The sequence below is a fragment of the Pelophylax lessonae genome (genome assembly GCF_965119305.1).
Source record: "Pelophylax lessonae genome assembly, chromosome: 6".
NCBI lineage: Eukaryota > Metazoa > Chordata > Amphibia > Anura > Ranidae > Pelophylax > Pelophylax lessonae.
In genome coordinates, this window is record NC_138773.1 from 70517252 (window position 1) to 70541387 (window position 24136).

At 45.2% G+C, this 24136-nt stretch overlaps 1 protein-coding gene across 1 annotated transcript in view; it reads right to left on the minus strand.

Annotated features, from left to right (window-relative positions):
- SLX4 (SLX4 structure-specific endonuclease subunit) overlaps positions 1-24136 on the minus strand; it is a 100990-nt gene that overhangs the window by 46758 nt on the left and 30096 nt on the right. Inside the window, exons 8-12 of the mRNA XM_082260361.1 lie at positions 21947-22178; positions 21763-21857; positions 16982-17128; positions 5440-5609; positions 224-2319 (exon numbers count right to left, since the gene is read on the minus strand). Coding sequence (XP_082116487.1) covers positions 224-2319; positions 5440-5609; positions 16982-17128; positions 21763-21857; positions 21947-22178 — 2740 coding nt within the window. The remainder of the gene's footprint in view (positions 1-223; positions 2320-5439; positions 5610-16981; positions 17129-21762; positions 21858-21946; positions 22179-24136) is intronic.

Sequence of the window (24136 nt, forward strand, 5' to 3'; positions counted from 1 at the left end):
ACAATGAGGGATCGGGGGTGGGGCTACCAAGAGGTTCTTTTTGGTAACATGTTACACCCTAAATACTGCTGTAACATGTTACCAAAGGTAAACTTATCCCTAAAGACATTTACTGTTATTGTTTATTTATTTTATTTATAAAGGTTTTGTCACATACATTTTCAGATAGCCTGGTTTTAGTATTGGTTCAACTGTGTTTTTACATCATGGTGGACAAACCTACCTGGGGTCCTCAGCAACTTCTGCACATCTGGGACTTTGTTTATTCGCTGAGACAATGGCAGGACAGCAGGCAACTCAGGCTCTTCATCCTCCCACTCATCCCACAACTTGGAGTTGAGGTAGCTTGATTGCTTGCTCTGTGAAGCTGTAGTGTGGGGAGAGTCCTCACTTTTATCAGGCTCACTGTCTCTTTCCTGTAGTGCAGACATTCTAAAGGAGGGTCTCGGGGTCTTGGCTGGTGTTGAGTGCAAAGAAGCGACCTTTTCTGGTGAAGAGTAAGGCCTTGCTGGACTCTCCTGTGCGTTTAGCCACAAATCATCTTCAATGGGCATAGGTGGCTCATCGTAATCCATCTGGAAGCTGCAAGCACTGGTATCAGCCTGGGGCTCAGACACCGGTCCCTCTTCTTCACTGTCCACAACTTCAAACACAGTACTGCTAGCAATGGACGACAATGGTGATGAGCGGACACAGGAAATCTTGCTACTTGTGCTAGTGTGGGACCCTACAATCTTTTTAGGGGAGTTTGGGTAAGGGGGTCGATTAGCAAATGAAGAGGTCTGTGTTGTGTTTAAAGTCACAGCGAGAGAAGTGCTTCTCTGAGTTGGTGACACCAAGTCATGACGAGAATCATCATGGTTGCCTGCTTTGGATGTTTTGGGTGACTGCACTATATGTGATGCTTGGAGCAGGGAAACTCCTGTACCTGTTAAATGTGGCATAGGCGTAGCAGGTATCAACCAAGACATCTCTGAACTGCTGCTTTTATCCAGGTGTGAATGTCCGTCACTGCTTTTCCTTATACTGAAGCTAGCGGGAGAGTCTTTAATGCTCGTGAATATACCAGACGTACCGCTATGTGCTTTAACTTCAGCAGTTTGAGCACTGTCCTCTGTCTCTTCATCAGATGACAGGATCAAAATAATGTCTTGTTCCTGGGACACAGCTGTAGAGGAAATCTTGCTAGAATTTTGGGTAGGTTCACTATGTTTAGAATCTTTACACATGGAGGCTGAGGAATTTCCATTCTCAGGAGCTGATAAAGAGGACTTTCCTGAAAAGGACCGTGTTTGCTGCTGGATGTTAGGTGAAGATTCAAGCTCTGGAAGAATAGGACGCTGAATGACAGAAGGTGAGCTTGTAAGTACAGGTGGCCTGCGACAAGGAGTGTCCATGTGCATGCGGGAGCTTGAATCGCAAGATCCTGAAGGTTCTACATACTCGCCACATGTCTCTGAAAATACACGGTCAAAGCTATCATCGAGAGGTGTGGGGCTGTGCTGGGTGAACAAGTCTGCTTCAGGATCTTCCTCTCTGTCTGGGGATAGGAGTGAAATAGTGTGGACAACTGCAGCAGAGATATCACTGAGCTCAGCTGAGGGACTTACTGATGGCTCTGAGTGTGTGATACAAAGTTGACGTACTGGAGAATTAGTTGTGAAACTGTGTCTTTTGGAAGGAGATTGAACAGGGGGAACAGAGTGAATGGGAGGTGGCTGAATTTTGGTCCAAGAAGGAGAAGCTAAGGGAGGTATTGCAGGAGAAGACTGTAGGCTGTTAGAGTTAAGACAGGCAGGTGATCTCTGAAGAGGAGAACCTGTCACATCCTTTTGCATAGGAGACAATGTTAAATAACTATTTTTTATATTGCTTTTCGAGTGACAATCTACAGACTGTTGATTTACTATATCCATAGGCTGTTCTTCTCTAGCAGCCTTGTTTCTGGTTAAAGGAGACTGGTCTTCAGACTCCTTGTCTTGATATCCAGCTTCATGTTCACTACTACTTTCAGCTTCTGTGGTCTGTTCCTCTGGCTTTCTGCGTTGAGTGGCTGCAAATTCATAGATTTCCTCCAAATCCATTTCCTCAACCCGTCCATCATTAACATGTTCCTCAAGTGCTTCCACCACCTCTTGGTCTGAAAAGAGATCTTCGTCCTCATCCACCCACATGGACTTCAATAAGTCCTGGAAATTTTCTTCTCTCTCTTCTCCATTATCATCCTCGTCTTCTTCTTCTGCAAGTGCCACATCTTCTGACCCATGGGGCATGCCCACTAAAAGCTCACAGGTGTCTATAAGACTTTTTACTTCAAATCTATAGAACATATGACAAAAAGAAGAAAATTCTACATTAAAAGGTGGAGACAAACCAACACAACCATTTCTAAAGTTGGCTTTCGTTATCATAATCTCAGAGAGCACAACACAAGTCTAACAAGCCAAGTACTGTTTGGCTTCTAAGGAAGTAAGTAATTTGTGCCTTAAGCAGAGCTTTCCACATTTTCAGTACAGGAAATACTGGGTGAGGGCATGTATTCCTCATGGCTGAGACTGTATTTTAGTGAAATTGGGTTTCTAGAGACCCTATCACCGTGCCCATTTAGGGTCTGGGTAAAGCTCACCCCTGACCACATATTTCTCACCTCTCCAGTGCACTCCTGTTGCTCCTCTGTCTATTGTAGCCAATACTAATAAACCCATTATTGGGACTAAGAGGGAGTGACATATTCTCCTCCATCAGGTGAAAGTGCTTAAGCCTAGCAGCCAGTCAATATGACTGAGTCACATCATGGAAGGGATAATGTTACTGCTTCCTCATAGCTCTGACATTGGGTTTCTGAGGGGGGTTGAGGTGAAAATGATGGGAGGATGTCACATCATGCTGCCCTACACCTGGAAGCACCAGGTCTATTCTAACATCAGCCATGAAAGAAAGAGCAGGAGTAGAGTGCTGGAGAGGTGAGTATAAGGTGGCCAAGGGTTGGCTGTGGACAGAGTGTGTCACTTCCTAATATTTGCATAAGTGCATAGTTAATCTGGTTGAAAAAAGACACATGTCCATCCAGTTCAACCAAAAAAAAAAACCTCCATATATACAATTCATTACCCACAATTGATCCAGAGGAAGGCAAATAAAAAACCCTAATAAAGCATGATCCAATTTGCTCCAGTGGGGGGGAAAAAAATCCTTTCTAACCCCGCACCAGGAAATCAGATGTTCCCTGGATTAACTTTACCTAGAATATTAGTATCCAGTTATACTATATGTGTTAGGAAAGAAACCAGGCCATTTTTAAGCAATCTACTGAGCTGGCCAGAACCAGCTCCTGAGGGAGTCTATTTCACATTTTCACAGCTCTTACTGTGAAGAAGCCTTTCCGTATCTAGAGATTAAATCTCTTTTCCTCTAGACGTAAAGAGTGCCCCTTCGTCCTCTGTGATGACCTGAAGGTGAAAAACTCTACACAAGTTCATTATATGAATCACTTATGTATTTATAAATGTTGATGAAATCCCCCCCTTAATCTCCTCTTCTCAAGAGAAAATAAATTCAGTTCTTCTAAACTTTCCTCATAGATGAGCTCCTCCATGCCTCTTATCAGTCTGGTTACTCAATATTATTTTACTGTAATGGGTAGTCCATACAAAATCTATATTATATATCTATTAGTTCGATATAGTGGGCTGAAATATCTAATGGCTTTAGAACAACACCTACAAGATGTATTTTTCTATTGAAAGATAATATTCCAAGGTATATTCCCCGCACCTGGAGGTGTGTGAGAGCAGTGAATATTATGAAAATATAAAATATTAGAATAAGTGGATGGTGCAGCAGCAGCTATAGAATAAAATGGATAAATGACCGTAATAGCCTTTTAATAAGACTACCTACAGTGCTTGCTGGAATTAAATATACCTCTGTTGGCAAAAAATGTGCTATGTGAAATGTATTACCAATAATACTAGGCTCTTATTCTTAACCATAATAAAGTGCTAAGTACAATAGATGAAGCTGTGACTGAACCAATAAACATCAATTAGGTATGTGAACACAAAATAATAATAATATATAGAAAAAATTCAATGATATATAAATAAATGGAATATACACTGTGGTGAGGGTTTAAAAGTGCATGTGATCCATAGGAATTAAATCAAGTCCATATAAAGTGACTGTAGTGATCAGACAGTTCAAAAAATATTATTCCTTGTGCAGGTATGCTCATCCAATAAGCTCAAGGTGCAGGTGCCCAATGTGGATTTATATCCAATATCCTTTGTGACATAGATCTTTCCACCGTGGTAAGGGTAAATTGGGTTACTTACCAGAGACTGTGGGTCCTATATGCCTTATGGCATTAAGACCACTTACGCTTGAGTGGCCCCCAGGGCCGAGATGGATTCCCCCTTGGCTCTCTGGTAGGGTAGTGGGGTGATGTAGGATTCCTCCTCTCCTCTTACCTTACACAGGGTATGGGCCAAGATATGTAAGGGAAAAAGAAAATGCTCCAGATCGTGTAGTATTGTTTAAAATATTTTATTCCCAATCCATGGGTGAAGGCATAAAAAAATAGCATAAAAAAGAGCATAAAGAGATGCTGAGCAGTCTAACTGACAGGCTGTACGTCCTCTCTGCAGAGTGGCGAGCGGAGGTTTTCGGTTTGCGCTCCACCTGTTGTGACGCCGTCACGCTGTACGTTCCAATCTAACGTGTTTCGTCACTTCCTGTGACGTCCTCCTGTCAGTTAGACGGCTCAGCATCACTTTATGCTATTTTTATGCCTTCACTAATGGACTGGGAATAAAACATTTTAAACAATACTACACCATCTGGAGAGGTGGAATCATACATCACCCCACTACCCTACCAGAGAGCCAAGGGGGAATCCATCTCAGCCCTGGGGGTCACTCAAGCGCAAGTGGTCTTAATGCCATAAGGCATATAGGACCCACTGCCTCTGGTAAGTCACCCAATTTACCCTTACCACGGTGGAAAGATCTATGTCACAAAGGATATTGGATATAAATCCACATTCAGCACCTACACCTTGAGCTTTTTGGATGAGCATACCTGCACAAGGAATAATATTTTTTGAACTGTCTGATCACTACAGTCACTTTATATGGACTTTGGATTTAATTCTTATGGATCACGTGCACTTTTAAACCTTCACCACAGTGTATATTCCATTTATTTATATATCATTTAATTTTTTTTATATATTATTATTATTTTGTGTTCACATACCTAATTGATGTTTATTGGTTCAGTCACGGCTTCATCTATTGCACTTAGCACTTTAATATGGTTAAGAGCCTAGTATTATTGTATTTTTCTATACAGTATATCATTTTACACAAAGACTAGTTCACCATCCATATAATCTTCCTTTGTGAAAGGAACAGATTCAAATGCACATGTGTAACTTACCTTCGAGCCAATTCGCAAACATGCGGTAGGCAGTGGCTGGGGAGGTCTGTCTTGGCAGAGTACAGAAATCGCAGAAAAACGAGAGCCGCTTCAGCAGACACATCATTGAGAAGTAAACGTCTCACACGACCTGTGCTAGCTTCATCTACATAGAATCCTTCGGAGTGTACCTGGACAACATAGAAGGAAACATTAAAAGCTATACCTCCATGGTAGTATGAATACATATTTTTAAGTAGAATGCAACTCATTATAAAACTTAGTAGCAAGGCAATTGAAAGAGCCATGGGGGTTGATTTACTAAAGGATAATATACTGTGCACTGCAGGTGCACTTGCTCCAGGGCTAGGTAAAACCTCACTTTGCAAAAAATACATAATCACATGCAATGGAAAAAAAAACTGGATTTTTGTCCTACCGTAAAATCCTTTTCTCTGAGATTCACTGACGGACACAGCTCCATGTCTTCTAGACCAATGGGCTTTATGCTGCTCTCTCTAGGAGTAGGACTAGGCGGAAACCTTTTTGGTTACGCCCCTGAAGCAGTCCCAGAGGGTATACCATCACTTCCTGCTATAGGACTTCAGTTTGTAACAAGCAGTGTCAGAAGAACACATAACTCAACCCAACAGAGGGGCGGGTGCTGTGTCCGTCAGTGAACCTCAGAGAAAAGGATTTTACGGTAAGACAAAAATCCAGATTTCTCTTTCGTTCACTGACGGACACAGCTCAGTGTCTTCTAAACCATTGGGATGTCCCAAAGCAGTGCAATATGAGGGGTGGGAAAACACAGCAAGAGATATAATTCCCAACAAGGCTAAACATAGCCAACCAGGTAAAACAGGAGCTCAACCAGGAACAACAGGAGCTTACCACCAGGAATAAATTACACCCTCAATATGCAGGAGCCTCTGCAACCGTAGCCCGCAAAACTTTGCGGCCAAACGCTGCAACGGAAGATGCAAGTACATCCACCTTTAAAATTTTGTGAATGTGTGTACAGACGACCACGTAGCCGTCTTGCACACCTGAACCACTGACGCCTGATGACGGAAGGCCGAGGAGGCACTAAACGCCCTCGTAGAATGCGCTTTAACAGGGAAAAGAGGAACCTGACCCTTAATAGAATTCGGCCTGCCCCTTATGAGGTCCATTCGTAAGAACAAAGAATCAGACTTTCTAATTGGTTCAGTCACCGCCAGATACACCCGAATCGCCCTGACCACATCCAAGGAATGTAAAGCAATTTCCTTAGGATGTTTCGGCTTAGGACATAAAGATGGTAACACAATATCTTCATTCAAATTAAACCCAGAGACAACCTTAGGAAGGAACGCCTGACAGGGTCGCAACGCCACTTTGTTCTTGTGAACCACCATGTAAGGCAACCGACAGGATAATGCAGCCAACTCCGACACCCTGCGTGCAGAAGTAATAGTGACTAAGATGGTCACCTTCTCCGTTAGAGTGAGCAGAGGAAGTTCTCGAATACTTTCAAAAGGGAGGCTTTTGAAGCACGACAGTACCAAATTGAGGTCCCATGGAGGCACCAGGGATCTCACCGGCGGAGCCAGATGGTGAACTCCCTGCACAAAAGTGTGAATCAAGGACTTTGCCGCCAACAGTCTTTGGAAAAATATAGCCAAAGCGGAAATCTGGCCCTTAATGGTGCCCAGAGCCAAACGCTGGTCTACACCTAGTTGTAGAAACTCCAACAGGCGAGACACAGAAAAAGAACGGGGGAGAAATCCCCCCAAGACTCACACCAAGTAATGTATGTAATGGTATCGCACACTGGATATCCTGCGCTGGGATACGAAAGCAACCATTTTGTTTAAAGCAGCCATGACGGGTAGACCAGAGACCACTGACTCCGAGATATTTCCCCCCCGCCCCCTCTCTCTCCTCAAACTAATTACCCCCCTGGGTCCCTTTTGCATTAGTATGCAAGGCTTCAAAAAACCCCTTATCTTAGCAGACAGACATCCTAGCCGATATGTCTCTTCCTGGCAAGAGCTATGTCGTAATCTGAGCAAAGCCATAAACGAGCAAGCCATAAAGACTGACCAGGCTGGGTCGTAAATAAAACACAGCCCAGATGGCCATTAGAACTGTAATACATTTACACCCATTTCATAAATGCAGATAGGAACATGACACATTAACCAAAAATATATATTTGAATGCCAAATAAAATACCGATCGAATTAAGATCAAACATGATCACGGTCGCTCCTATGGAAGACAAGCTAGCTGTCAGATGCCTTACGGGTCAGAGGTTATTAGGAGATAACCTATGTTTGGTGTCTATGAAAATAGAATTCAGTACTGCACAAGATTATATCAGTTTCAAGAAGGCAACTGGTAGACATTGGAAGATATGAATTATGTTATAAATCTGTCTTTACGGGAGGTTCCTTGATGTTGTCTAAACTGTAGGGCCGCCCATGGCCACTGTGTTTATTATTGGTCAAGGACCTCTGGTGACGCCCCCTGCGGGTCAGAGAAAAAGAGAGAAGCTGATGGAGTTCTCAGTTCTCATTTTTAACATCAAGCAGTAACATCACTCAAGGGACGAACCGATCACACAGGCTCAGCTCTGAACCTCTGATAATACAAGGACTTTTGAATGGAAGTATTTCCATTTCTAATTCTTTATCTATTCTTCTAAATTGTTGAATTGTGTCTCTATTTCTTTGTAACCCATTTTTCTGTAAATATTTTTATTTGCACCAATTTTAACCTTTTTTATAATTAAACCTTATTTTGAAAAGTGTTAATTTTGTCTCTAAGCTCTTAACGCAAGCTAACCAAACAACCTGCCTCTTGGAAGAGCGCTACTGTATAGAATAAACCCTCTGAACATTCCTGTCTGAGGTGACAGTGTGTGTTACAGATGATTATTCTAAAGTCATAATTGGTATTTCTAAAATTACGAGCGTCCGCTGGGCTCGTCCTAACGTAGCGGTGGCGGCAGAGAAAGGGTTAATTGCTTAATTAGCCTGGTGACAATCGCTCTCAGCCTGCTGGCATCTAGATTGTGGCCCCGCAAGCTGGATAATCTGTGTGTCGGGTGCAGCTGAGAGTGGCATTGTTACGCAAGTGACGGCAGGGTGTGAGATTGCCTGGTCTTTGGTCACGAGTTGGATGAGAAGGCCAGGGGTCTGATACCCGCCACCGTCACATATTGGCTGGCAGCGTACGTGGGATAGTCTTGCATTTTGGAGCATTCAGTGCACTGTTAGGAATTAGCCCTGCACTGAAGGATTGTAATGGTTGTGGAAAGCAGTCCTTAGAGACAAGCTGGTGCATATTTTTTGTTTTTTTTTAAAAAGAGACATACAGCAACCTCTACTTTCTACAGCTCTTTCCTATCTTTGCTTTCTGTTCTATCTTTTCTGCTTGCAAACATGCCTTGTTTAATCTGAATATAAGAAATTCACCAAAAATTATCTGATTACGGAGTGCACATCAAGAGGACTTGACGTCAGTGGCAAAACTCGTGAAGGAATGATTCATGCCCTGCAGGAGCATGATATCCAGGCAAGCCAAAATCTGGCGGAACCAGAGGAAGAGGCTTCCGTTTCTTTAGAGCCCAGTGATTCAGGAACGGCCGCGCAAGATGGGCCAGCAGAGACTGACACTGGAGTATCACTGGAAGTCACCCCCCAGCCACCACATGAGCAGACCAGCCCCCGCTTGCCTGCAACCAGCATAGACTCTCCTCAAATGCAGGAGACATTCCAAAGTGTCAAGGAGATGGATCCTATGGCGTACCTGCAGTTTCTGGAGCGCCAGGCTGAGAGAGAGGCGGTGGAACGCCGGGCTGAGAGAGAGGATGCACAGAGGGAGGCTAATCGTCGGCACGAACTGGAGATGGCTAAGCTCCCGCCGCAGCGACAGTCTCAGAACCTCGGATCCCTAGATCACAGGGACCCTCTCTGCTTGTAAGCCAGGCAGCCAAATTTCCAAGTATGGAAAAGGACAGTGACATTGATGTGTACCTCCTGTCATTTGAAAAGACTTGCCATCAGTACCAGCTGCCCCAAGCACAGTGGGCCCAGTACCTGACGCCAGGGCTGCGAGGCAAGGCCCTGGATGCTTACGTCGAATTGCCAACAGCACAGGATGGTGATTATGAGGCCATAAAGGTTGCAATCATCCAAAAGTACCAGTTAACCCCGGAAGTGTACCGGAAGCGATTTAGGACCCTGCAAAAGGGGCCTGGGGACTCATATATGGATGTGGTAAGCCGCTTACGCACCACATTCTGGCAGTGGACTAAGGGCTTGAAAGCCATTACGTTTGAGTCCCTGGAGGATCTCATGATTGGAGATCAACTTGTGCACATCTGTCCTACAGACGTCAGACAGTTTGTGTTGGAACGGAAGCCAGCCTCTGCCCAAGAAGCAGCAGAACTGGCAGATACCTACATCCACACTCGGGTATCTGACCATCGCAAGGCTCCGCTGTAGGCGCGAAAGGAGGGAAATCGCACATGGAAACACCTCCTGCACCTAGGAGTCAAGTTCCCCAGCAACCAGCCCCTGCAGTTCCTGGTGCCAAGGCATTCCTGACTGACAACCGCAGATGTTACGCCTGTGGAAAAACCGGTCATCTCAGGACGCAGTGCACTGAGCAGAAGAAGACGACATCATCTGGCCAGCCGGCCAGCCGGCCAGCAACCCTGCTGCCGTGCTGTTTCGTCAGTGGGAAACCTCAGGAAAACAACGCCAATTTGCAGCCAGTCATCGTAGGCAACCGGACTGTAACTGGATTTTGTGACACCGGAGGTCACTTTGGTCAGACCAGAGGTGATAAATGAAACTGACATCATCCCAGAGAAGTTTCTTACCCTCACCGGAGTTGGGGGCACCCGTTCCCGCATACCTCGCGCCTATGTGTTCATTGATTGGGGCGCAGGAAGTGGGATGAGGGAGGTGGGAGTCTCTGAGGAAATCCCCACAGCTGTTATTTTGAAAAGTGTTAATTTTGTCTCTATGCTCTTAACGCAAGCTAACCAAACAACCTGCCTCTTGGAAGAGCGCTACTGTATAGAATAAACCCTCTGAACATTCCTGTCTGAGGTGACAGTGTGTGTTACAGATGATTATTCTAAAGTCATAATTGGTATTTCTAAAATTACGTGCGTCCGCTGGGCTCATCTTAACGAAGCGGTGGTGGCAGAGAAAGGGTTAATTGCTTAATTTGCCCGGTGACAATCGCTCTCAGCCTGCTGGCATCTAGATTGTGGTCCCGCAAGCTAGAAAATCTGTGTGCCGGGTGCAGCTGAGAGTGGCATTGTTACGCAAGTGACGGCAGGGTGTGAGATTGCCTGGTCTTTGGTCACGAGTTGGATGAGAAGGCCAGGGGTCTGATACCCGCCACCGTCACAATGTACGTCTTCCAAACTCGATGATAAACCTTCCTGGAGGTAGATTTCCTAGCTTTCAACAGCATAGGAATCACTGACTCCGACAGCCCTCTGTCCTTCAGCACCTACCTTTCAATAGCCAAGCCGTTAAAGCCAGCACTGTAAAGCAGGATGGAAGATTGGTCCCTGAGACAGAAGATCTTCCCTGAGAGGAAATTACCAAGGGACGTCTGCTACCAGCCTCACCAGGCTTGTGTATCAAAACCAGGGAGGTCTTGATACACAAGACCACAATGACTGGAATCCTTTCTACCTCGATTCTGCGTAACAGTCTTGACAGAAGTTGTATTGGAGGAAAGCCGTAAATCCGACGATACTGATACCAAGGGGCCACCAGGGCATCTGTGGTGTCGGCCAGAGGATCCTGAGACCTTGACATGAACCTCTGCACCTTCCTCTTGAGACGGGAGGCCAGCAGGTCCACATCGGGGGTCCCCCATTGAAGGCACAGTTGATAAAACACCTCTGGGTGAGGAGACCACTTTCCCGGATCTAACGTCTACCGACTAAGATAGTCTGTTTGCCAATTCTCTACCCCCAGAATGTGTACAGCCTAGAGGGCCGGAACATATAGTTCTGCCCACCTCAAGATACTGGCCACTTCCTGGGCCACCAGGGTACTCTTTCTGCCCCTTTGATGATTGACATATGCCACAGCCATAGCATTGTTTGATTGTATCCGCACAGGGGGTCCTTGCAGACGATCCGTCCATTGAAACAGACAAAGTCTGATCGCCCGAATTTCCAGGATGTTGATCGTCAGCCTGGACTCCTCTTGAGTGCAAACACCTTGGTTGGACCAAGTACACTCCCAAGACACCTCTCCAAAACGGACAGACTGGCACCCATAGTGATCACAGTCCAATACAGGGGAAGAAAGGATTTTCCCAGACGAAGGGACAGGAAATATAGCCACCATAGCAGAGACTTCCTTGAACCCCGACTCAGCAGGATCAAATTGTCCAAAGACAGCGGATCCTTGTTCCATTTGGTCAGAATCACCCTTTGCAGAGGTCTGGTATGGAACAGAGACCATGGCAAAATGGCAGCGCTGCACGGGACCCCACTGGACCCCAGGGAAAAGGTCATATACCAGGAGGGGACCCCCCTACAGCACCCAGGTACTGGCACCCCCAAAAGGGGAGGCCGACAGCGGCACCCACCCACCACTCTATGGCCCAACACCCAAGCCCCCCTACCCAATGCACCTGTGCCCCCTAAGAGGGGCTAAGGGGGGGGATAGGGGGCCGGTGCTGAGGGCACCTACGCAGGGGATCCCCGATGTGGAGATGGGGAAAAGAACATGAGGGGGGAGGGAGGACACAGGAAGGGGCCTACCATTCCCAGGGAGGGCCCGCGACCACCGCAGAAATTCTGTAGGAAAGGAAGGGGGACACTACTCACCACACCATGGCACCAGGCGGGCGCTACTCCCAGCAGTCCACCGCACCATCTTGGAATGAGGGTGCTGCGGCCTGAGGTACGATGCGACTCTGATCGTGACTGCTGTCATGACCAGGGCTATTGGACCTTGTGAGGTGTTTCACTCGCCGGCCAGCCCCTGTCCAGTGAGGCTATGTCGCGGCCAACCTAGTGCAGAGCTAATAGTTGCGTCGCGCTCACAGGCCAGACTGGGAAGACCATTATGATCTAGGATATCCAGTGCATCATCCAGTCCGGCTGTTGATTGTAGCTCACACAGGAACAAAGTTGTTTGTAGTTCACACAGGAACAAAAATAATAAAGAAAAGTAAAAAATTCCATTTAAAAAGGAAAAAATGCCAGGACCGCAGATCCCAGCAGAGAGCCAGGTCCTTACTCCTGACTAGGCAGAACAAACTGAAGTCCTATAGCAGGAAGTGATGGTATACCCTCTGGGACTATGTGAAAAAATAAAGGTGCGCTGATAAACGTGCGTGAAGCTGCTACCAAGATGTGTAGGTATTTATATGTAAAAAAGAATTGGTGCGCTAAACTTACAATATCACAAATAAACAATGTATACAAAAGTATAATATTTGTGAAAAATTCAAAAGAAAAAGTCCATTCTCTTGTGACAACGTGCAGATGAATAAACTTTAAAGTGACTTGAAACAAATTGTAAATCCTGTAACTTGATTGAATGTATGTGACCACCACGTGAAACGATCCCCACCACCGACAAGCTGTTCTTCTTACCAGATAGACAGATTTATACGTGAGTTAAACATGTTAATGCAGCTTCCCCCGAAGAGTGTGTATAAGCCGCTTACCAGATAACAATAAGGTTTGAGCATGGGAATGTAATCTCCTCTCTTCAGAATAGGCTGTCTGTTGGTATGACGATCCAAATACAGAGTATAGTGTCTCCTTGTGGCTCCGCAACGAATATGTAAAGAATGCAAGAGGACCAATAGTGCATTACCCCCAATTTATTAAAAGGATAAAAGCAATTGCACTTACATGTCTCTTTAGTATCACAGGCATATACGTTGAATAGATACAGGAACGCTCCCGTGTCCGACTGCAGTAACGGACGAACGGGATGACGCGAGTGACCGCGCGACACGTTTCCTCTTACGAGACTTCCACCGAGATAGGAGGGACGTGCGCGCCGTCACGCTCGTCAATATATACCTCCTAGAATGAATGACCACTTCCGGTGTCCGCAAATAGCACACAGGAAGTGTTTACATCCGACATAAATATCGGTGGGATGGATCAGAATTAAAACTAAAAGGAGTATTAATTAAAACTCTTTATTAATATGTTTAAAATCAATAATGATTAATTCTAATCAACCTTATTTTGCTGATTGATATGTTACTGAACCGTACTAGTATTTACTTCCGGTCCAATCTGTTTAATGCATACCAAGCTCCGGACACCGGAAATAACATTCCTAAGCGCTATTCCGTGGGGACATAGCTATATAACACACATGTATGTTATTTCTTATCTGTAAAAATTAAAATTACATGTCTAGCTTAGTATATATGCACAAACATATACATAATGGGCATATTGGATTTAGGTTGAACTTTTAAAATGATAAAATTATAAAAAAAGTTAAAAATTTTTTTTAAAAAATCTTTTGTAAATTATTTGACATAATTTATTAAAATGACATTTTGGAATTAAGGAATGAAAAAATACTTTAGCTATTGTTTATATGAGCATTGATGTCCCATTCTACATTTAACCCCAAGGGCCGATAACATCTAAGCTCATATATCCAGAAGGTTTCCCTTCTGGATATTGACCTCTTGAGGTTGCTCCCCCTCCAATGGGGTACATATTTCTCGATCACTGTGATCTGCAGATTTTTGGGATTCTTTTTGTGACATTTACTGAAATGTAGAGAAACACTATGTCCTATAAAACCGGTCTTTATATTTGTCAGATGCTCCCCAATGCGAATGCTGGCTGTTCGAATAGTACGTCCCACATACTGGAAACCACACTCGCATTGTAGGAGATATATTACCCCTTTGGTATGACATGAAATGAATTCCTTGATTTGGTATTCCTTCCCTGTATTGCTCGAAATGAACTTAGAGGTTCTTTTTGTTTTTGCTCCTTTGCAAATCTTGCAACTTCTACAGGGAAAATACCCTTTCATGTCAGGAAAAATTCTTGGGGCGACAGGTTTTTGTACTGGATTAGGGGCTATGATGTCTTTGACATTAAATCCAATATGCCCATTATGTATATGTTTGTGCATATATAGTAAGCTAGACATGTAATTTTAATTTTTACAGATAAGAAATAACATACATGTGTGTTATATAGCTATGTCCCCACGGAATAGCGCTTAGGAATGTTATTTCCGGTGTCCGGAGCTTGGTATGCATTAAACAGATTGGACCGGAAGTAAATACTAGTACGGTTCAGTAACATATCAATCAGCAAAATAAGGTTGATTAGAATTAATCATTATTGATTTTAAACATATTAATAAAGAGTTTTAATTAATACTCCTTTTAGTTTTAATTCTGATCCATCCCACCGATATTTATGTCGGATGTAAACACTTCCTGTGTGCTATTTGCGGACACCGGAAGTGGTCATTCATTCTAGGAGGTATATATTGACGAGCGTGACGGCGCGCACGTCCCTCCTATCTCGGTGGAAGTCTCGTAAGAGGAAACGTGTCGCGCCGTCACTCGCGTCATCCCGTTCGTCCGTTACAGCAGTCGGACACGGGAGCGTTCCTGTATCTATTCAACGTATATGCCTGTGATACTAAAGAGACATGTAAGTGCAATTGCTTTTATCCTTTTAATAAATTGGGGGTAATGCACTATTGGTCCTCTTGCATTCTTTACATATTCGTTGCGGAGCCACAAGGAGACACTATACTCTGTATTTGGATCGTCATACCAACAGACAGCCTATTCTGAAGAGAGGAGATTACATTCCCATGCTCAAACCTTATTGTTATCTGGTAAGCGGCTTATACACACACTTCGGGTGAAGCTGCATGGGGAGTGAGTGGTCGTTTAACATGTTTAACTCACGTATAAATCTGTCTATCTGGTAAGAAGAACAGCTTGTCGGTGGTGGGGATCGTTTCACATGGTGGTCACATACATTCAATCAAGTTACAGGATTTACAATTTGTTTCAAGTCACTTTAAAGTTTATTCATCTGCACGTTGTCACAAGAGAATGGACTTTTTCTTTTGAATTTTTCACAAATATTATACTTTTGTATGCATTGTTTATTTGTGATATTGTAAGTTTAGCGCACCAATTCTTTTTTACATATACCCTCTGGGACTGCCTCAGGGGCATAACCAAAAAGGTTTCCACCTAGTCCTAGTCCTAGAGAGAGCAGCATAAAGCCCAATGGTCTAGAAGACATGGAGCTGTGTCCGTCAGTGAACAAAAGAGAAACAGCATTTTTGCTTGCACATAACTGGATGACAGAAATCAGCAGAGCTTCCACTAAGATCTAGAGCAAATGCACTTGAAGTGCACATTATATTTGCCTTTAGAAAATCAACCTCCCCATGTTCATGGTATTTGCATATAAAGCACAACAGACGCTGCCAATTTTCAGACTCCCATTTGTCTTACTACAACTTCTACTAAGCAAGCAGCTAAAGGATGAGTTACTGTTCTGACTTATTAATTGGGTATGTTCATTTTTTTCTTAAAGCGATTGTAAAGTCTTTTTTTTCTCTAAAAATACCAAATATGTTATACGTACCTGCTCTGTTTAGTGGTTTTGCACTGAGCAGCCCAGATCCTCCTTTTCTTGGGCCCCTCACCGACTCTCTTGGCCCCTCCCCTCCGTCGAGTGCCCCCACAGCAAACAGCTTGCAATGGGGGCACCCGAGCCGAGCCGCAGCTCCCTGTGTCTATTCAGACACTGAGCCAAGGCACCGCTGCTGTGTTTCAGCTAATCAGGAGGGAGAGTCCCGGATGGCTGAGGCACTCGTGCACATTGCTGGAGGAAGATCAGGCTCAGGTAATAGGGGGGCTGCAGCACAGAGAAGGCTTTTTATCCTAATGCATAAAATGCATTAGGAAAAAAAAACCTTCTGCCTTTACAGCCACTTTAAGCTATTGAGTTCTGTAAAAAATATGCTGTTAAATAAGTAAAGAATCCAAAATAGGTAAAAAGGAGTCTAAGGCTCCTTGCACACAAAAAAAAAAAACATGTCAGGTCCCTTGGCAGAAAAAAACGCTCATATAGAGAGTTTTTGTACACAGTTTAGGGGAGTTTAGCATTTTTTCTGCCAGAAAGCTCCAATCAGAAATGCAAACCAGAAGGTTTATTTTTTTTTATTCCTGCTTCTAAACGCTGAGCTTAAAATATGCCTGTAACCACCCTAATGTGCATGGACACATAGGATAGCATTGAGCTGCTTCAACAGGAAAAACACAAACTCCTGTAGAAGCAGCGATTTTTAAGCCAGTGTTCATGGAGCCTTAATCTCTACCTGCAGACTTCCAAAAAAGAATGCAAAATATTATGCAAAATTTCATATTTACATGAGAATAAAATGTAAATGATATATTTTTTTTTCCCTTGCTATACTAATGATAAAGACTTTGTGCGAAAAAACTGTACACTCTTTTTTATTGTTAAAATGCCTGTTAATAAAAAAATGTCACTTACCGCTTCAACAAGCAGGGGGCAGCGGGCATATAACACAAACATGTGCACATTTAGCACCTCCCCACAGTCCGTCTGCAGCTGAGCATCACTCAGATGAGGATTATTCACCATCTCTATGAAATCTGCCATCAGAGTAATGACTGCGTTCTGGCAATACCAAGAACAATGAAAGATGAAATAGCAGCAAATTAAAAAAAATCAGATGTATACATTTTGTAAAACTTTTCTGTGGATTAACAGTTTTAAAGTATATTCTTGAGCAAATTTAAGTAATGCTATAATAAAATACAAGTTTTATCCAATATAATTATTATTTTTTCTTTTTAAATAACCTTTTCTTTATGATGTCCCACATAACGCCGCACTGTGGTGCATGGCAGGAACACTCCTCCTAAATGTTTTGAGTGACCTGGGATTCCTGCCTTTAAGGCAATGCAAATACCAACTTTCATAAGTAACAGGGTAAAATAGGACATTCTGCCTACCAACATCATCATCAATGTGAAGCCAGTCAAACGTAATTTTGAGCAAGATCAATAAACTAGACATTCCAATTCTCTACCCCCGGAATGTGTACAGCAGAGAGGACCGGAACATATAGTTCTGCCCACCTCAAGATACTGGCCACTTCCTGTGCCGCCAGGGCACTTTTTGTGCCCCCTTGATGATTGACATATGCCACAGCTGTAGCATTGTCAGATTGTATCCGCACAGGTAGTCCCTGCAGATGATCCACTCATTGAGACAAAGTCTGATCGCCCGAATTTCCAGGATATTGATCGGCAGCCTGGCCTCCTCTCGAGTCCAAGCACCTTGGGCCGAGTACACTCCCAAGACACCTCCCCATCCGGACAGACTGGCAACCACGGTGATCGCAGTCCAATACAGGGGAAGAAATTATATTCCCAGACAAAAAGCCAGGGAATTGAGCCACCATAGCAGAGACTCCCTCAATCCTCAAATCAGCAGGATCAAAGACAGCAGATCCTTGTTCCATTTGGTCAGAATCTCCCTTTGCAGAGGTCTGGTATAGAACAGAGACCACGGCAAAAAGGTGGCGCTGCACGGGACCCAGGACCCCACTGGACCCCAGGGAGAAGGCCATACACCAGGAGGGGACCCCCCAGGGATGGCCCCGCAGCACCCAGGAATGGGTACTCCCAAAAGGGAAGGCTGAAAGCAGCACCCACCACAGAGGGATGGTATGGAACTGCGCAAACAGAACCGCCTCAATGGTGGAAATTATCAGACCCAGCACTTGCATGAAAGTCCTGAGCAATGACCGATGGTTGGACAACAGGAGCTGAATCGCATCCTGTAGCTTCATTATTTTTGCCTGAGGAAGAAACGCCCGGGCTGACGCTGAGTCCAGCGTCAGACCCAAGTAGTCCAGCTAGGTGGATGGAGTTAGTGCCGCTTTCTGAAAATTTAGTGTCCATTCAAACTCCTGTAGAGTTACGCACAGTGATGTCCAAGTCGGCCTCTAGAGCCGAGGAAGATTCTGCATGCAGAAGCAGATCACCCATGTAACCTAGTACCGCAATCCTCTTTTTGTCGTAGCAAAATGAGAACCTTTGTGAACACCGGAGGAGCTGAGGCGAGACCCAAAGGTAACGCCACAAATTGATACTGCTCCTTGCCCACGGCAAAACGAAGAAAACGCTGATGCCCAACATATATTGGAATATGAAAGTAAGCATCCTTGAGATCGATAGAAGCCAGAAGATCCCCTTGATCAAGAAAAGCTACTACCGTGCAGGTGGACTCCATCCGAAATTTCTTAACCCGCACAAAGCGGTTCAGAGCCTTGAGATCCAAGATCAGACAAACCTTGCCTTCCTTCCTGGGAACTGTAAAGAGATTTGAATAAAATTCTTGAAAACGTTCCAACTCTGGAACCGGCACAATAACTCCATGTGCTAACAGGTCCTGCACTGCCCCGTAGAGGCCCTGTAGGCGCTCGTGAGACAAGCGTAAGTTGGAAGGAAAGAAACTTGCCGGAGGCAACAGCCAAAACTCGATCTTGTAACCGAACCGAATCAACTCATGGATCCAGCTGTCCTGAATGAGCAAGGTCCACAGATCCGGAAAAAGCGAAGACGTCCCCCCACCCCAGATGTGGGTAAGGGCGCCCCTTCAGGCTGGTAAAGGCTTGTTTGCGGAACCAGAAGTGCCCGCTTTGGACTTACCATTCCAGGGTCTCTTGGAGCCTCCCGCAAAGTTACGGGTGGATCTTGAACCCTTTTCCGGACGGACAAAAGGGCCGCTTATGAGCCGAGAAGAAAGGACCACGTTTATGATGAGGTTCCTTGCCCCTAGCAACCTGCGGATGTAATGTACTCTTAGCTCCCGTAAGACCCTTAATGATCTCTTCCATAGAGGCCCCGAACAAACGGGTAGATCAGTCAGCACCTTTTTAGAAGCCTGATCGGCCGATCAGATCTCCAACCATATCTTGCGGCGAAGAATCACCGCCGTCACAGATACCCTGCCGGCCAAGGGGGCCGCATCCAAAGATGCATCACAAATGTACTGTACCCCCTGGATCAAAACATCTGCCAGCTCAGGAAGGACTCTCTTCCAGATCCTGGCATAAAATCTTTGCCCATTCCGTTAAGGTTTGAGATACCAAGGTGATAGCAAACACCGGTCTCAAAATTGAACCAGCCACCGTGAAAAGGTACCAGACCAGAGCCTCAGCTCTCTTGTCCACAGGATCATTAAAAGACTGAGAATCCCCCACCGGCAAAAGTGTGGCCTTATTTAGCCTGGAAACCTGAGAGTCCACCAAAGGAGGAACCGTCAGTTTCTTCAGAAGAGACTCCTCAAAGGGATATCTCCTAGCAAAGCAATTAAGTATTCCAACCATGCGTTTCGGGGAACCCCACTTACTAGTGACAATCTTGTCAAAATAGGCAGGAAAGAGGAACACCTTAGTCACCTTGGAAGATTTGCAGGTGCCAAACTGCACCGGCGTCGCCGACTCAGCATCCCCTGAGTCTTCCAACTTAACGTTTCCCGCACTGACACAATTAGGGCCTCCACCAGCGCTTTTTCATGTGTGGCTGCTGTGGAGGAGGACTCATCCTCACTATTAGAGCCCACCCAGAGGGCTGACTCTCATCCGCTGTGGCCAAATCCACCTCAGACTCTGAGGAGGCAGAGGATACAGGTGAAGGCGGGGGGCGCTTCTTGCTAGGCCTCCTTTGCAGGGCCATATCTACTTTGGATACAAGTGACTGCAGGGCTGCCATCATGGCCGCCAGGGCACACTGAGACCCAGAGAGTCCTGCAGCTTCCAGGAGTGGGTCAGGTAGTGATGAACGCTCCAGAGCCAACAAGGAGTTAAGCGGAGCCGCGCCGTGCATAAGCGAGAAAAAAAGTTGTTTTTTTTAAAAAAAAACAGGCCGCCCCCCCCCCCTCCGCTGGAGCACCACAAGAATCAGCGCACCCGCGGAACTGTATATAACACAGAAAAGATCGTATACCCCCAGAAACTCACCACCCCAAAACTGGAAAGCGCCAAACAGCCTGCCACACTGCGATGGAAAAAGAAGCGCCGACACTGACACTAGAGGCCCCTGCAGCACATCACCGCACTCAGACTACAAGAAAATGCCCACCGTTATTCTCTATGGGAAACCCAAAACATGGCTGCTGGACTACAGAAACATGGCCGCTGAAGCCGGGAATGCAGAATCCACTGCAAAATGGCGGCGCCACGTGGCGCTGCATGGGACCCAGGACCCCAGGGAAAAAGTCATGCACCAGGAAGGGAACCCCCAGGGACCCCCCCCCCCCGCGCAGCACCCAGGTACGGGCACCCCGAAAAAAGGAAGGCCGACAGCGGCACCCACCCATCACTCTGGCCCAACACCAGACAAGCCCCCATACCCAATGCACCCGTGCCCCCTAAGAGGGGCTCAGGGGGGGAGGCAGAGGGCCGGTGAGGGCAACCTACGCAGGGGGAACCCCAATGTGGAGACGGGTTAAGAACATGAGGGGGAGGGAGGACCCAGGAAGTGGGGTGCTGCAGCCTGAGGCACACTGCAACTCTGGTCGTGACTGCTGTTGTGACCAGGGCTATGTGACCTCGTGAGGGGTTTCACTCGCCGGCCAGCCCCCGTCCAGTGAGGCGATGTCACGGCCAACCTAGTGCAGAGGTAATAGTTGGGTAGCGCTCGCAGGCCAGACTGGGAAGACCATAAGGATCTAGGATATCCAGTGCGTTGCCCAATCCGGCTGTTGATTATAGTTCACACAGGAACAAGTTGATTGTAGTTCACACTTAATTCTGACTAGGCAGAAAAAAATCCTATAGCAGGAAGTGATCATATACCCTCTAGGACTGCCTCAGGGGGGTAACCAAAAAGGTTTTTCGCCTAGTCCTACTCCTAGAGAGAACAGCATAAAGCCCCAATGGTCTAGAGGACATGGAGCTGTGTCCGTCAGCAAACAAAAGAGAAAAAAGTTTTTAGCTTTAGCTCCACCTTAATATAGATTTTCTAAAGTTGTGTTAATATTAAGAACTGCCCTGCCCTCCCCTGCCTCACTATCGGCTCCAAAATGTGATGGGCAGGCACAGATTATGACTTTCTGAAGCATGGATGGCGTTAGTGTGTTTGGCACATCCACCTACTCAAAGCACATCCAAGGTGAATTCTAAATACAAAATAATTAAATTTTTTGGTATTTTTCATAAACCTGTCACCGCTTCTATAGGAGGTGAACAGATTCACTGCACTGTATCTACTAGTGATATAAGGGTTAAACCAACATACTTTGTTAGGATCAGGAATCTGGCTCTCTTTTCTTGTTGCTTCTTCTTCTGAAGGAATGAATCCACTACATGCAATGCTGACTGGTGATTCTCGGCCTGGGGATAAATATTGTGCTACGTAAGTGGTCAGTAAAAAGTAATATCAAAGGAAACAGTTTAGAATTTATTTTGGATTTTCAGATCACCTGCTTGGTTGCTGGCTTTGCTTGGTAGGAAGTTCCACTGAGTCAGTGTCATGCCTTCTCCTGCTAGTTCTGCTAGGTCCAGCAAAGCTTGTTTGTCCTTCTGGCTGTCAGATAGTGGCTTCTGATCTTTAAACGGGGTGGCAGGAGAAGCAACCTTTTCATTGTGTGCTTGGTTTGCTGGCATTCCCGCAGGCAAGTTGGGAGCAATAGGAGTAACCGCCTGTAGCACCTTCTGCAGGAACAAGTTACACAGTTATAATACTCACTAGAAGCATAACTCCATCCAAAGCTAAAAACATTATTTGCCCTCTCAACACAATTCAAGCTTTTTAGACACTTTCAGTAGCTTCATCAAGCTACTAAAATTTCCTGTAATTAGTGAAGAGCAGCAACTGTAAACTGATGGGACGATGAGCTCCCTATGGTGTTATCCACACAACAGCATGTAGCTGTGATTATTCATGTCCAACAGTCGCAAGACAGTGTGTAAAAAGCAACCACTCTAATTCACGCTGACTTGCGCTAAATATATGGAAAATGCATGTAAATTTCCATCGATTTTAGTCACATTTGAACGCGTGTTGATGTCCATTGACATACATTTTGACATCCCTTGACATGCATGCGCACCCCATTATGGAGTGACTAGGACACATTGGAAATTATTGTTTTTCAGAGGTCCTTTCATTGATCTGTGCTAAAACGCAGATCAACGTACTGGTGTGAATCGGCCCTAAAATAAATAAAATTGTCACATATGGAGTCTCACTGTCTTTAACAATCCACCACATGAAGACAAAACTGTAGGCGTAACCGTAGGCACTATCTTCCTACGCATGCCATTACTGATCAGGTTGAAACACAAAAAAAAAAAGTTTTTTACACGATGTAACCAAAACATTCCCTATTTTGTTGTCTACCCAAATCAACTCAACCAATCATGATTTGGTAAGGCTTCAGGAAAATTATTTCATTAGTTTCTAAGTTTCCTGCACTTCACACTAGGTGCTGTGCTTGGTGCACTCTTGTTAATCAAACCGGAAAGTGTAATAGGTATATATAAGCTGTGCTCCCACAGGGTAAACAGGTAAATTAGCTATATTTAGTGATTTCACCAGTGCCCCATAAAATATGATTTGGAGAAATGTATACATTAGAGAAATGTTCTCCTTTAATGTCCATAGTATAAGGACCAGTTCACCTTTAAAGTATTAACAAATTCTCAACAAGCAGTAAAAGAGTTTTAAAACAAGCCTTTCCTGACCTCTCTAGCTGCTTGTAATGTTAAAGGGAACCTTCACCCTAGGGCCTTCATTTGGACATGTGGGTCGGAAGGGGGGGGCACAAATGCACAGCTGAGACACGCTTTCGCCTCTCGCCAACCCACCTACCTTCCTTAAGCTGCAAAAGGCAGCAGATGGTGGTGTTTACATGCGGCGGTCATGATGCTTCACGCCCGTGGCAAAGTCTACCCGACATGTAGCAACCGGCGGTTGGCAAGTCAACTGAATGTTACACACTGAAGCAAATAGGGAATGCAATAAAAAAAGGTTGTGGCACATTTGTCGGCAAAAATAGGGTTAAAACAAGCGGTGAGGAGGTGTCACCTTGCTTCCTCACCACCTGTCAGTAGCCTCTGAAGCACAAACCGAACATGGATGGGCCCTTGAGAGTAAAGGGAAATTTAGACGCACGTCTAAATCTACCCTAAGGTCATGTTATGCTCCCCCTCCCTCTTACAAACTAATTTTGGTTAAGTGATTTATTTATGCTGCAAAGCAGCATTACCGCAATTCTTTTTTAGGCAAATATTTCTCCCTTCCCCATGCGCAGTTATGCGAGGGGATGCAGAGCTACCTGAGACACGGACTCCACTTCTGGTAAAGTTCATAAACCGCATGCTGACCGCCTCATGTAGGGATAAGGCGGCAGAGCTGCTTTCCTGCGCTGGATCACGTATCAAGTACGTTACTTAGGACTTTCGGGTAGGGGGTGCACCGGCTCTGCTGTGATTAGTCACAACACAAGCTGATCAGCGAGTGCTGGCCAATGATTGACCGCTAAAACCTGCTGATCAGCGAAGAGGATGACAGGACAGAGCTATGTGAATGTAAACAATACAGAGCTCTGTCCTGATAGCGGCATATCACTTAGTAAAAACAGCACACAGTGAATGCACCAAGCACTGTA